This window comes from Mixophyes fleayi, chromosome 5, assembly GCF_038048845.1.
Source record: "Mixophyes fleayi isolate aMixFle1 chromosome 5, aMixFle1.hap1, whole genome shotgun sequence".
Lineage (NCBI taxonomy): Eukaryota > Metazoa > Chordata > Amphibia > Anura > Limnodynastidae > Mixophyes > Mixophyes fleayi.
In genome coordinates this window covers 147,102,360-147,118,560 of record NC_134406.1, presented here as the reverse complement: position 1 = coordinate 147,118,560, position 16,201 = coordinate 147,102,360, and the positions used below count along the sequence as shown (strand labels likewise).

The 16,201-nt window shown below is 40.9% G+C and overlaps 1 protein-coding gene across 2 annotated transcripts in view; it reads right to left on the bottom strand.

The window, feature by feature from the left end:
- Positions 1-16,201, bottom strand: part of RETREG1 (reticulophagy regulator 1) — a 171,861-nt gene that overhangs the window by 12,896 nt on the left and 142,764 nt on the right. For both annotated transcript variants that reach the window (XM_075212914.1, XM_075212915.1), the window contains one exon: positions 2,084-2,210. In XM_075212914.1, coding sequence (XP_075069015.1) covers positions 2,084-2,210 — 127 coding nt within the window. The remainder of the gene's footprint in view (positions 1-2,083; positions 2,211-16,201) is intronic.

Below are 16,201 nucleotides of genomic sequence, written 5' to 3'. Positions count from 1 at the left end.
TAACATTAAGGGGAAGATTTATTAAATCTTCTAAAAAAGAAAAGTAGAAGTATCACCCATAGCAACCAATCACAGCTATTATATTCTACAATGTACCCCATTTTTCCTTTTTATAGAGTTTACCAAATTTAGCACTCATGTATAAATAGTGAAGGATGGTCATGCTTGACATAAGCTGACCGTTTTAAGATTTCTAGAGTAATTATTTTTCATGTCACTTCCACTCTGAATTTCAACAGTGCCACACCACCGTTAGCTGCACAGAAAAGCCAGTCGCCAATAACTGCTTAATTATTGGTGCATGCTGTGCCTTGCAGTAACTACACACACTTTCTCCACCAGCAACCACAATCGTTATCCCACTACCTCATGTATTAAGTGTTCTCCACACAGCTTATTTGGACACGGCCATCGTTACCTTCATAGTATGCAATTTGTTTTGTCGCTATCCGCAATAAGTAATAATGTAGCTCTTTATAAATAAAAAGTAAAAATAATACTAATAATAACAATGTAGGGAAATGGATAGTATTTGCAGCTACTTTATTTGACACTATTACCTGACTCATCTGTCTGCTACACTATTAATGCATTTTTGCTGACTTGCTTTGTGCTACTACACTACTATTTGGTAGGTTTTAATGACTTGATGGAATATGTGACATGTGACAGACCATGTCTCACAGGATGGCAATCATGATGCTGGACTGGATTGTGCTAATAAAACATGTACTAGTATTCTGATTGAATAAGCGAGTCATACATTGTGCCAGAGCAGTTTCGTCATCCTTCTAACATATGAATGTATTAAGAGTAAAGTGCTAGCCATCATACCCTCTATTACCTATGTTGATGCTATGTTGATGCTGTAGCAGCATTACGGCCAGTCATTTCTATGCTTTAAAAGCCTTATTATATGTTTTAGTGACCAACCAGTCAGAAGGACCCATTTACTTATATTGCATTTTGGTGCAAAATAAACTATAGCAATCAATCAGATGGCTTGGATTTCAGTCTGTAACTTGTACTACCCAGATAAAAGCTAATTGACTGGCTGGCTAATTGCTGATTGACTGACTGCTGCAGTTCAGTGCAAACCTAAATGAAAGGTTAGTAAGTGCTCCCCATAGTCATTTATAGTCTCATCTTTTGAACATGTTTTGTTATTTTTAATATTACAACTATGGAATGATTGCATAAAAGACATCCGGCCATTCCAGCCAAATCTCATCTCATATGACAGAGGTAAGGTTCTCATTTCACCTCCTGGCTCCCAACATGCCTTTCTCCTCCTCCTTCAGGTCATTAGCCACTATAATAATGTGTTTTTTTTCTGTATTTTAGCTGTTGTCAAGCTGGAGAACAAGGCTATCAGTTTTGAAGGAGTCTCACTTGCTGCATTGTTTCCAATAGTCAGAAACATGAAGACACATATTCACTACACGCTCTTACGCAGTGGTGGAACTACCATTGGTGCAGCAGGTGCGGTGCACCAGGGTCCATGGAGATAATAGGGCCCGTTGCACGGGAAACTAGCGAGCTGTGTGCCCTGGTTCCCTCCTCCCCACTTCCATGCATCGGCGCTCACAGCTCTCTAGTTTCCCCTCTGCATTAGAGCATTTAGTGAATGTGTGTCTTTATGTTACTGAAGGAGTGGATCTAAAGTGCTAAAGTTCTACTAGGCCAAACGTTTTTACTCTTTCCATGATGCATATTTCCAAACCAACCTGCAATTCCACAAAAGGTGCAGAGTGATTTCTCAGGGCCACTTACAAAATGGAATACATAGGCACATTGCGAACAATTAAATACCTGGCATGGTCTGTTTTTAACAATTTGAAAATGAGACCCGAAGCCTTTAATAGGTTAGGTCTAGTAGACTACATCCCAATATATTTTTTCAATATATAACAAACATATAGAGGAAATTCACAATACATGCTTACTTTAAATATGAGCGCTCACTCCATTAATATATTATTCTTAAGCCTCAAAATACTTCTTACGGGGTGACACTAATTATAAGCTTCGGAAACCCAGTAGTTGAACACAATATTGTGGCATGGATGTATAACACTCATACCTTGCCTGGATTTTGATGTTTAAAGTGAGACAGTTCCTGCAGAAATGTGCTGTAGCTTGACCAGGATTCTGCAATGCACTGACTGAGCCGTGGCTTGCATTCTGAATTAGAGCTGATCGCCTCCCACCTAAGCAAAAAAACACTATATTAAAAATATAAAAGATGCAAAAAATATATATATTATAGTAAATATATCACAGTGAAACATGTTGTAGTGATAATTGAAATAAGTGTAATAAAATTCAAATGCAGTGACCAAATAGGTAATATATGTATAGCTATATGTATTAGGATAGTTTATTATTATGTTTGTACATCTTTATATTTATTTTCCTTTGTACCAATTGCTTGAAAAATTATTCTAAATAGTGTAAGAGGTAGACTCAAAAGTGTAAGTATTTGTCAATAGACTCTCTCTTAAAATTTCTATATAAAGCATTTTACTAACACACATATTTCTTTATTCTATATGTAATATTGGGGAAGTAAAACAACACTGCCCCTGTGCATGCTCTCTCCGTGTTTGTGTGGGCTTCCTCTAGTGGCACCAGTTTCCTCCCACAGTCCAAAAACATACTGGTAAGTTAATTGGCTTCTGACAAAATGGACCCTAATGTGTGTGTACCTGTATTCTCATATTTGTGGGGACATTGACCTGTTTACACACTAACACTGTGGGGACCTCAGCCATAGTGGGGAAAGAAAATGAGGTCCCTGCAAAACTGATTATGCTCGTTACTGCAGAAGACCTTTCTAATAGACATGGTAAGTAAATCTGCCATGTTCCAATGAGCCACGTTTGTCACACAAAAACGTAAAAACGTGTGTGTAATTATGCCGTGGAGGTGTAACTCTACTCCTGTCCATTAGAGAAAGTGTAGGCTCATAGGTACGTTTACGCAAAGTCCTCTGTTGTGTCATAGAATCATCAGGGTCCTCAGGGCGCCAGAAGAGAAGGGGTTCACAGCTTCCCCTCCTGATTACATATAACGGAAATCAGAGAAAGAGACTATCACAGCCTACTTCGGCCAAAAGGGAAGTTGGAACAATGGGGTATGACACAGCCCTAGTGTCTGAATAGAAATATCCTAAGTGGCTTTGGTGGCAGCTCTGATAATAGCCTGGATAGCAGTGGAGACAAGTATGTCACTGACCCTTCAGAGGTGAATAGTTCAGGCAACAGCAGTGATGAGACACCATTGCAGGGAAGCGGTACAAAAACAGACAATAAAACCAGTACATTCAAGACTCGCTCACTGGCACTGAAGGTTGGCTATGGAAAAGACTTTGAGCATTGTGGAATGCCGAGCAATGACGGAGAGCACTGCTATAGTGGTAAAACGCAATTTCAAGATGTTGTTAAAGAGAAGATGGAATCAGCTGATCTCATCAGCTGCATTAAAAACTCTGAAGAAGTCAAATTAGAACATGCCTCAGCTCTTACCTTTCACTGAAGATATGAAATAGATGCACTTGTATCTCCACGAGAAACAGCCGGAGTACCACAGAAATTTATCTACCAAGCCTTTGCTTAAAAATTGGGCATTGCTTGCAAAGCTCACCTTGGAACAGGTGATCTTATTCAATCGGAGAAGGGAGGGGGAAGTTTCCAAGATGCTGTTAACTAGCTTTTCTTCCAGAGATACCTCAAATCTCCTGAAGATGTTGTCCTGACACTTTCTGAGCTTGAGAAGAAGCTCTGCTGGTACTTTACAAGGATTGAAATCCCAGGAAAACAAGGTAGGAAACTTCCAGTCCTGCTAACACCAGCAATGCAAAATGCAATAGAACATCTTGCAGAGAAGCGTGAAGAATATAAAGTGGCCACTGCAAATGTCTACATATTTGCACGATCAGCTAATTTGTCACATTTTAGAAGTTCCAATTGTATACGCCTTTTTTCTCAGGAATATGGAGGTAAAAATCCAAAACACTATCTTCCACGAAGCCAAGAAAGCATTTTGCTTATCTTTCAAAAGTTCTCAACCTAAACAAAATAGAATTGGATCAATTTGCAGACTTCATTGGGCACAACATCAGAATGCACTGCCAATTTTAGCGCCTTCCAGAAGGTGAACTCCATTTTGCCAAGTTCAGCAAACTTTTAATGGCTCTTGAAAAGGGAAGACTGACTGAATTCAAAGGCAAGAATTTGGAAGAGATAAACATTGATTCAGACAATCTACTATCCGATATATGGATTCAATTTTACCATTTAAATCAGTCTTTGTTTATATCCATTTTTCATTAGATCTGGTCCAACTACAGAGTGACGAGTCAGAGGATGAGCAATACACTGAACCAGAAAGACAAGTGGACATGGCATTTGGTAAACCCTTTCCGTTAAGAAGGGAGGTGAAGAAACATCAAGGGTTCCAAAGATTGGTATAGCACAATATTTTGTTACTCAAAGCATGATTTTTTTCTCTGTGGTTCACAGATTCTCTAAAGCACAATTCTGCTTTTGTTCAGGTCGTAAAGAAGTGTAGAAAAAACCTGGGACAGAGAGAGGAGGTCAATGCAGTGGAGAAGCACATGATGACGTTTATTCAGACATACAGGGAGCACATAAAGCATGATTGTGTTGCATGCATCATGGCTGACCCATCCGCACTGAAAGACCGGAACTGGTTAGCTATGACATTCTACATAAAGAACTGTATAACAGCTATAAAGAGAAAAAAGTTGAATCGATACACAGTGGTTGACCATGACTATAACCTCTTTGTCTAGCCATAGCTAGGTGTCAAAATATGCGTGTTTATGGATGTCTTCAGATGCCTGGAATACATGAAACTGTACCCACAAGGCAGTGAAATGTCAATCTTATAGTCTAGGTCAAACTGAAAATCTCCAGTGATAACTGTGGTAACAAACAGCTCCTAAACATACTCATTTGATTGTTCTATTGATTGTGTATTAGAAAAGGTGTCCTCGCAATGTAATAAAAACAAATATGTGTGTGAGTATGTGTTAAGGCAACGTTTCCAAACCCTTTCTCAGAGACCACTAACAGTGCAGGTTTTCCAGGTCACAATTGATAATAATTACTATCACCTGTGGATCTAAACCGCCAGATATTAGTACGATTGAGGAAGCCCAACTTCTACAGCAAATTGAAAAGGCTACACAACTAGGTCAAATTTTAATTATGGGGGATTTTAATTATCCGGACATTGATTGGAGTACTGAGACCTGCGGTACAGCTAGGGGAAATAGGTTTCTGAGCACGCTAAAAGACCATTACATGTCCCAATTAGTTCAGGAACCAACTAGGAACCGGACTATACTGTACCTAGTAATAACAAACAATGTAGACGTAATATCAAATATTCAAGTAAAGGAGCACTTGGGAAACAGTGATCATAATATGGTCTCATTTGAAATTAGTTTCCAGAAACAACAGTATAAGGGATCAACTAGGACTTTAAACTTTAAAAAGGCAAATTTTAATATGCTAAAGGAGTCTATAAAGAGCATAGACTGGGACAAAGCCTTTGAAGGAAAAAATACGGAAGAAATGTGGGCTGTCTTTAAAATGTTGTTGGAAACATACACGTATAAGTTCATTCCTATGGGAAATAAATGTAAAAGAATTAAGTCTAAACCAATGTGGCTAAATAAAAAGGTAAGGGAAGAAATGCAAAGGAAGAAGCGTGCATTTAAATTGTTTAAGTCTGAAGGGTCAGAGGAGTCCTTCCATAGGTACAAGGAATGTAATAAAACATGCAAAAAGGAAATTAGATTGGCTAAATTAGAAAATGAAAGGCACGTTGCAAAAGAAAGTAAGACAAACCCCAAAAAGTTTTTTAAGTATATAAATGGCAAAAGGATTAAAAAAGATAATATAGGACCCCTAAGAAATGAGATGGGTGAATTGATAAATGATACTAAGGAAAAAGCAGAGATATTAAACACGTTCTTTTCTTCAGTATTTACCAGAGAGGAACAAATGGCAGGAGTAATACATAAAAATGGAAATGAAACCATGCCATTAATTAATACTTGGTTGTCAGAGGAAAAAGTCCAAAGGCGACTGAAGAATATTAAGATAAATAAAGCTCCAGGTCCAGATGGCATACACCCAAGGGTCCTTATGGAGTTAAACTCGGAAATAGCTAGACCGCTATTCTTAATTTTCAGAGATTTAATCTCATCAGGCTCAGTACCAAGGGATTGGCGAATAGCAGATGTGGTGCCAGTGTTTTTGAAAAGGGGACGAGATCACAACCAGAGAATTACAGACCTGTAAGCCTGACATCAATAGTGGGGAAACTACTGGAAGGTATTTTAAGGGACAGTATTCAGGATTACTTGGTACGCAATAAAATTATTAGTGGGAATCAACATGGATTTGTGAGGGATAGGTCATGTCAAACTAATTTAATTAGTTTCTAAGAGGAAGTTAGTGGGAACTTAGACCAGGGCAGGACAGTAGATGTGGTCTACTTAGATTTTGCAAAGGCCTTTGATACAGTGCCACACAAGAGGTTGGTTTACAAAATTAGGGAACTGGGTCTAGAAATCAAAATTTGTACTTGGATCGAAAACTGGTTAGAGAATAGGGAACAGAGAGTTGTGATAAATGGAACATTTTCTAATTGGTCAAAAGTCTTAAGTGGAGTACCTCAAGGTTCCGTGCTGGGACCACTCCTTTTTATTATATTTATTAATGACCTTGGTGATGGTTTAGAGAGTAAAGTTTCTGTTTTTGCAGATGACACTAAACTCTGTAAGGTAATAAAATCAGAGCAAGATGTAGCTTCTCTACAGAGGGACTTAAATAAACTGGAGGATTGGGCGGCTAAATGGAATATGAGGTTTAACACAGATAAATGTAAGGTTATGCATTCAGGGATCAAAAACAAGAACGCAATCTATAAATTAAATGGAATTAATTTGGGACTTAGCAATAGTGCTCAATGTCAAGCAGCAGCTGCAAGGGCAAACAAAGTATTGGCATGCATAAAAAGGGGCATAGATGCAAGGGAAGACAGTGTAATTTTGCCACTGTATAAATCGTTGGTAAGACCTCATCTTGAATATGCAGTACAGTTCTGGGCACCACTCTATAAAAAAGATAATTTGGAACTAGAAAGGGTTCAGAGAAGGGCGACAAAATTGATAAAGGGTATGGAGTCATTAAGTTATGAGGAAAGGTTAGCCAGTTTAGGCATGTTTACTTTAGAAAAGAGGCGTCTAAGGGGAGATATGATTACTATGTACAAATACATTAGGAGTCAATACAGAGAGCTTTCATGGGAACTTTTTACCCCAAGGACCATACACAGGACACGTGGTCATCCCCTAAGGTTAGAGGAGAGGAAATTTCACAACCAGCAAAGGAAGGGGTTCTTTACAGTAAGGGCAGTCAAGATATGGAATTCATTGCCAGGGAAGGTTGTGATGGCAGATTCAATAGATATGTTTAAGAAAGGGTTAGACAAATTTTTAGCGGAAAGGTGTATCCAGGTATACTTTATTATTATTATTATTATTAATATTTATTTATAAGGCGCTACAAGGCATCCGCAGCGCCGTACAGAGACAAACAAAATCACAATACAATGGGAGACAGCACAGTACAGTAAACACAGCAACTCAGTACACTCAATGCACAGCTAGAGAGGGCGGGGAAGGGGGAGGGAGGATCCGAAAACGACGGGGCCCAAGAAGGGGGGCGCGGAAGACAGGGAGACCCCCAGGGGGGAGGAGGGAGCGAAAGTGGACGTGGGGTGGAGGACCTTTGAGGAGGAGGGCTAAGTAGCTGGAGAGCAGAGTTAGAAGTGGTGGAAACAGGAGGAGAGATGGCCCTGCTCAGAGGAGCGTACAATCTAAGGGATTGTCAATTGTCTTATTATACGACCGTTAATTTAAAATAAAGGATAGTAGTGGATATAGGGTAAAAGTTGGATTGCAATATTGAGTCTGGGTGGATTTTCAAAATTGAAACAGATGGGCGGTTGCCTACTCTGGATTAATTTCAAATATAAGTGCAGGATCGCAGAAGATGCAAAATAGGTTGAACTTGATGGACTGGTGTCTTTTTTCAACTTCATCAACTATGTTACTATGTTACTATGATCTTTCAAAATGTGTCAGTCAGTAATGAATACACCTGTCCTCCGGATACGGAAAACATGCACTGTTAGCGGTACCTGAGGACTGGGTTTGGGAAACACTGTAAGATCCAATGGGACAACGACTGCCTAATATGATATAATAATACTCCACTGATGTTAATATACTGTATGTGCACCTGTAAATATCTATACATATATATATACATAAATATCTAAAATATTTATACAAACAGTTCTGATGTCATTGCTTATAATTTGTAGTTTATGGGAAAATGTGTGTTATACGGATTAATGTACCCAAAACTATAAATTATTATGGATATTAGAAGTCACCTTGAATTTCTGTGACCTGTATAAAATTAGTCTGTATACAGCCTTGTACATGTATTTGGTCACAGGACTTCTCAGTGACTTTTTTGTATCCATCGTTTTCAGGAAAGACAGCATTATATCATACATAAACCCTTTGGAAATTTACAAAGTCTACAAGATTTAAGTCATAGCAATAATCTCAATCAAGAAGTGTCAACAACTTCTTGCATGGTAAATCAGAGCAAGACCTAAATAGCAAAAGTAAACACATAAAATATGTATGCTTTCACACACAAAAGAAATATGTCCAAACCTTGCCTCATTTCCATTTTTAAAGGGACAAGTTGCATCGCAATATAAATGTACTATATGAATATAAAAATAACAGTAGTTGTTCTTGCCAATACAAATCTGAACATAATAATGCTGTATGGTCCGTCTATATAGGTTTATTTAGATCTGGTTTACAAAACAACTTCCTTATCACATTTTAGTTTAGTAGTGAGCTGATTGTAAATGATTTTAACTGCATTTCATTGAAATCTGAGGCATGGATATGAGTGTAGGGACACACAAAAATAAGGACCTTGACATTGGGTTGCAAGCTTAAATGTTTTGATCAGAATACGAATAAATACCATATATTTTTATTGTACTAGATATATTCAGATATGTACTGGCAACTATTAGCGCTGACAACAGCTGTTCTTGCTTGGCATGAAGAAAAAGATTATATTAAGTCTGCTGCAGACAACCAGGAGGTGAGGGAGTTATCACTTGACAGGCACAGTTTTTTTGTGTCCAGGTAATTATCATTTGAACCCAAGATTATAACAATATTCATGCAGTTTTGATTACAGTAGGTTTCTCAGTTTGGCTTTTTAGCACATGAAACCGTAGGTGTTTCGTTGAGTGGCTATTGATATTCCAGTCAATTGAGGACAATAATATTGAAGCACCTGATGCCCCATAGACAGCAGTTATCATTGTGTATTAGGGTTATTTTATTCCCTCTGGACTGTGTCGTGGCAGAAGATTCCCACTGGACTACATTGTGAAAGATTTTTACTTGTCCTTATTTAAATCATTTTTGAAACATTTGTGTGTTTTGTATTTTCTTATACATTATATATTTGGATAATTATACTGGGATCACTGGAGTGACAAGCTGGGTATGTTCACATTATGGGCAGGTTTCCCTGTTATACTGTGACCAGTCCAGCTTGTTTAGCCTTGTATGTCTTTGCCGTGGCACATCTATATAGGCCCCGACCCTGATTGCTCCCCTCTTCGGTGGTGGGGGGAGCGGGTACATAACAAAAAAAAAAAACTCACGTGATCGCTGCGTCGGCGCACCTCCTCCCTGCTCCCTTCGCATTGAATGTTGGGCATGACATCATCACGCCCGATGTTCAGTGAGGAGCGGCGCAGAGAGGAGTCGGCAAGAACACAGAAAAGAAGAAAAGGAAGAAGCCAATAGAAAAGGTAAGTGAAGGAACGGAAGCAAGGGAGAGCAAAAGCAGCATGGCACAGTGTGAAGAGGGGCAAAGACAGCATGGCACAGTGTAAAGACGGACAAAGGCACCATTGTACAGTGTGAAAAGAGGCAAAAGCAGCATGGCAGAGTGTGAAGAGGGACAAAGGCAGCATGGCAGAGTATGAAAAGGGGCAAAAGCAGCATGGCAGAGTGTGAAGAGGGGCCAAAGCAGCATGGCAGAGTGTAAAAAGGGCCAAAGCAGCATGGCAGAGTGTGAAAGGGTGCCAAAGCAGCATGGCAGAGTGTGAAGAGGGGCCAAAGCAGTATGGCAGAGTGTGAAGAGGGGCAAAGGCAGCATGGCAGAGTGTGAAGGGGGGCAAAGGCAGCATGGCAGAGTGTGAAGGGGGGCCAAAGCAGCATGGCACAGGGTGAAGGGGGGCCAAAGCAGCATGGCACAGGGTGAAGAGAAGCAAAAGCAGCATGGCACAGGGTGATGAAGGGGGGAGCAAAAGCAGCATGGAGGTCGCAGTGTGATCATAAAGGGGCACAGCGTGCTGATGAAGGGGCATAGTAATGTGTGTGATGGCACAGCGGGCTTGTGGCAATGTAATGTGTGTGTCATAGGTAGGGGCTAATGGGTGCTATTTTGCTTGTGGAGTGATGGTGGAGCAATTTAATTTTAGAGTGGGGACTATTAATTTAAATTTAAAGATGGGGTGGTTTGGGGGCTATTAATTCAATGTGGGGCTTAGTTTGAGGAGCATGAGGTCTATTTATTAAATGTGAATATGAATTATTTAATGGCAGTGACGGTTGTGGGAAATAGGTATATTTTATTATACGTGAATACTATTAATTTATTGCTGGGGCTGTTTGGAGGAAGGGAAATAGGTTTATTTATTAAATGGGAATACTATTACTTTAATGTTGGGGCTGGAGGAAGGTCTAAGTATTAATTATGGGTCCTATTGATTTAATGCTGGGGCTGGTTGGAATTTTCTAAATTTACCCATTATTTTTCCCAAATAGGGCCCCCAACAATCCAGGATCCAGGCAAGCCGCAACTAAAGAAACCAGCAGCCACAGGTGTTAAAAGTGACAAGAACAGGTACGACAGTCTGTCAAATGTTCTGATTCTAGTGGGACAATCCCGATTTTTGGTGACTGTTCTGTCCAATCTAAGGGGCAGGTCAAGACTGTGTACTCTTTATATACACACTGCATTCTTTATATACTACACTATGGTGCTTCCTGTCCTTCGTGGGCTGACCACTCCCCCTCTAGTGTCTGGTCTCGCCTCTATGATGGCTGGCCACACCCGCGTTGGTGGGCCCATAGCGTTGCAGTCCCCCGGTGGACCCTTCATGCCCCAGTCCGACACTGATGCTAGTTATAAGTTAATAATGATGACTCTGGAGTATCTTGGTATGCTGCAGGCGCCTTCTATGTTAGGTTGCATGCAAGTCAATATACACATATAAAAGTATGCAGACATATTTTTACATGCGTGCAAAAGGTGCATCTTTATGTCCAACTGTAATAAAGGCTCAATGTATTTTAATATGTACATGATAAACAACAAAAACATTTAACACTTTCGACATTTCGTGTAAGGCACTTGTATTCTTTTATAAAAATTCATACTGGTAAGGTAACAAAACTTGCTGAGTAGGCTGAGTAGTTAGTGATGGCATGTCATCTTCTCTTATAACAGCACCTTACAAATGATAGCATCTGCTAGTGCTTTGTGAGTTTGGCAAGTACCCACACCACATTGCTGTAGAGTATTAGAAAAGCTTATGCATCTCTAGAAAAAGAAAGACTGAAATGTCAAGAGTCAGGACACAGGTGTGGTATTCTCTCTTTAAGCCACAACCATGTACAGAATCAGGTTGTGAGATGTCATAGTTATCAATTGTCTATATATAAGCACCCTAAAGACGAACAAGGGACATTATGGAAGGTTATGGGACAATAAGGAGTATGTCTAATTATTGATCAATGGCCCCGGCAATGATATTCTTTATACTCAATATTAGCAGGGTGATAAAAATAAAAAGTTCCTCATACTTAACCCAACATTTGCACTTTGTGCCTGAAAGGTTTTTAGGCATTTTTAGGGACATTGTCAACATATTTGTATACATAACTTGGTGTTCACACAACAGCCCTTGTAAGTTTTCCTCATTTTTCTCATTGTCTGACTGTTATTTTCTCTGTAGGCCCTACTCATTTATTGTCACACCTGTGTTGTTAAATGTACCCACCCTTAGGATATGGTTAAGTTCCTCTCTATCAATGTTCTGGGTCTAAACACAGATTGGCTTTATCTTTCTTTCACAAACCCTAGGCCAATATTGTCGCCCTTCAAGAGACACATTTTGCAGCTCGGGCCCCTCCCATTCTCAGAAATCATCACTATTCCACTTGTTACAAAGCAAATGGATCCCACAAACGCAGTGGAGTAGCCCTACTAGTTAGTTCCCAACGCCGCTTTATACTTTCCTCAAAAATCAAGGACAAAAATGGAAGGTATTTAATAGCTATTGGCCAGCTGGAGAAGAAAGGGTCACACTGGTCTCTCTATATGCCCCCAATTCTAGGCAAATTCCATTCTTGAAATCCACTCTATTGTTAATAGATATGCATTAAAAAGGGTAGCTTGATTATTATGGGGGACTTTAATTTGGTGGTAGATCTGAGATTAGATAGCTCAGCTGCTCAGGGTCCCTTTTCTGCCACAGCTCCCCCGAGCCCCTTGCTGGCATTTGGGAGACTCATGGCGCGGCACAGCCTTCATGATGTATGGAGAGTAGCGGCCCCAAATGAGTGAGATTATACATATTTTTCTTCAGTGCACCATACATGTTCCAGGATAGATTTTTATTCTCTCAGAGAAGTGGTTATTACAGAATACCCTCATACACTTTCCCATGACTTGGTCTGACCATGCCCCAGTGGTTTGGACTTGAAAGCCAGTACTCCCGTGCCCCCCACTATTTATTGTCCTCCCTGGAGGCTAAGATAGCAATTAAAAAGGCCCTTCTTCTCTTTGTCCAAACTAACAACCCTGAGTCCTCCATCTTTACCTATTAGTGTGCCCTTAAAGCTGTAGTACGGGGCGCAGCCAGCCAGGTTGCCGCTAGATTGAGAAAGGCAAGAAATTGCCACCACCAACAGAAGTTAGAATCTAAGCTTACACTTCTGGAATCTTAGAATAAAAACCACCCACTAAGGATCTTCAGTCAGACATCTCTCAAGTGAGATCTGCACTGCAAAAATTTCTTATGGCTCATACCCTCTGGCATTGTCTAGACTTTGACAAAAGTTTTATGTGTCAGGTAACAGTGCAGGCAGGTTGTTGGTGGGAAAGTTGAGGGGTATCCGGGCCCGCAACAGGATCAAGTCCATTAATGACCCAAATGGTTCCAAACGCTCTAACCCAGGTGACATAGCTGACACTTTCACCTCTTTATAATCTGAAACACAACGCTGGGACTCACCAGCTGAGTGCGTCAGATATCTCCTCCTTCCTGCAGGGACATCCTCTCGCCTCCATTGATCCTGCTACATTGAACAAGCTAAATACATCGGACCCTGATGGGTACATACCTTACTTCTTTATGTTACACATCAGGGTCTTAGCTGCACTTACCACATCTGCCGCTATCATATCACGGCTACCCGGGTCCCTCCTGATCGCCTGCAGCATTTCTATCACTTCTCCATTTGTAAACTAACACATACTGTTTGTACTGCTGTATAGGAAAGGCCATCTTGGATGCAGTCAGGTGATCATTCCAGACCAACCATATTCAGCAGCTGTGATCACATGAACTATGCAGCCAATAGTTGTTTGGAACAACTTATTTAAACCTGCTGCTGAGATCTGTTTATTGCCAGAACAAAACACTTCTTTCCTGATGATAGTTCTTTGCTCCAGGTTCCAGTTGTCCTGCTCTGTTCCTGATTTCCTGTGTTTACAAAGTGATCATCTTCTGTGTACATCCTGCATTACCAACTACATATCACTTTGCAAGCATCCTGCATTCTAAAGTGCAGATCTTCTTCCAAACATCCTGCATTCCCCAGAGTTCATCATTCTGCAAGTACTTTGCACTTTCAAGCAGCTCATCTTCCTGCTATATTCTGTATTCAGCAGGAGTGCTCACCTCAGTAAGAACTTTGCACCATCCAGTATCTATTCTGCAGTACCAGTGGCTTTTCCGGTATCACCTGTTCTGTTGCTATGGCTGGTTCTGAGTCTCTAAGGCTTATTTCCAGTTCTGGGTATCTGTCTGTGGGTTCCAGGTCTGTGGTTGCCATGCAGTCCGGAGTTCACCATTCCGTGTCACGCTTCTGAGTTCCTAGTCTCTGTCTCCAGTTCACTCTGTTCTGGGTTTCTGTGTGTTTCCTAACTGAGTTCTTTTTAGTGGGTTCCAGTCCCATGTGCCTGGCTACAGGAGTCAGGATTGAGTTCCCACGAACAGTTCCTGCCAATTATTACACCAGATTCCGGTTCAGTACTCAGGCACAGACTCCGGTCCTAATACTCCTATACTGCTTGTGCTACTCTGAGGACTCTAGATGAGCAGAGAGATCATCAAGGCCTCCAGGCTCTGTTTCAGTCCTGGTCCAGCTAGACCCAAGAGTCCTGAATCGGATCAAGAAATACAGACGACCGTGACACTTTGTCACTTGCCAGGAGGAATTGTTGCCCATACTGGAACAAATATATAACGCAGGTACCAAGACAGGGAGTTTCCCCACCAAAATGCTGGAATTGCATTTGATAGTCATAATCAAATGGGATTCCATAACCCAGGCAAGGACCCTACTAATTATAGCCATATTAAATTCAGACATTAAAATATTTGATAAACTTATCGCTTTCCTCTCTTGTACCACAGTTGATTCACCCAGTCCAAGTGGGGTTTGTCATGGGAAAACAGGGTCCAAACAACTTGAGGCATGTCTTCCATTTGATAGAACATGTCCATAAAACCAATAATGCTATGTTACATCTTACTCTAGCTGCTGAAAAGGAGTTTGACAGACTCCACTAGACCTACACGGATAGGGTTCTTGAACAGTTTGGGTTCATGGGGGACATTCTGAAAGCCATTATGGCATTATACGCTGGGCCCTTCGCACAGGTGGTTAGCGATGGGTTTCTCTCCACCAGCTTTCCCATTTCTAATGGTACCCGACAGGGCTGCCTCCTGTCTCCACTCATTTATCTCAAAGCAACTGAACCACTCGCTGGTCAAGTGAGGCTTACATGGGAGTGTAAAGGCGTTGTCTTAGGAGGAGTATCTTATAAACTCTGTTTGCTGATGATGTTCTGTTATTTCAACCTGGAGACAGTTCATGAATTCTTATCTCCATTTAGTAAGGCCTCCCTGTACAAACTCAACATGTCCAAAACAGAGGCTCTCCCCATTAACATTCCCCCAGAGAGCATTCACGGTTTGAAAGACAAATTTGTTTACACATGGAAATCCTCTGATCTCCTCTACCTAGGTATTCACATCACCCCTCACTTAGATGCTCTCATTGGTAGGAATTTTTCTCAGCTCATGAAACAGCTCTCTTGTTTTCCTCCTGGATGTGCTCGGAGGTCTCCAAGTTGGCCAAAATTTTGGCATACAAAATTATGCTCCTCCCGAAGCTGAATAACTTTTTCGCATGCTCCCGTTTCGGCTTCCAGAGAGGCTGTTGTCTAAATTGACAACTGTCATGAAGGCATATATATGGAAACAGAAGCACCCACGGATGGCTCTGTGGTGCATGTCCTTGGTGAAGTTGCAGGGAGGGCTAGCCCTTCTGGACCTGCGGAGATACCAGGGTGCCTGCTTATTATCTCAGATGCGTAACTGGTCTCTACCACTGGGTTGAAAGACCTGGGTGGATTTGGAAATGGCGCGCAATCTGGACTTCCCCTTATCTGATTTAATTTGGGTCCCTGGAGAATGGAGGCCTCCGGCTAACATCCTGCCTGCTCTGACTAGAGATGCTCTGATGATTTGGGACCAGATCTGCACTTGCCCTGATGAATTTCCCCATCCTACCACTAATGATTCGCTATAGGTGGTATCTTAACAGATTCCAGATCTAAACCTCTCTCAGTGGATCTTCAGAAGGATCCTGTCCCTGGGACACCTGTTTAAATCATGAACTCTCTCCTCTTTTACCAATTTGTGTGACAGCTATCACTTACCAAAATGTGATTTCTATAAATACCCT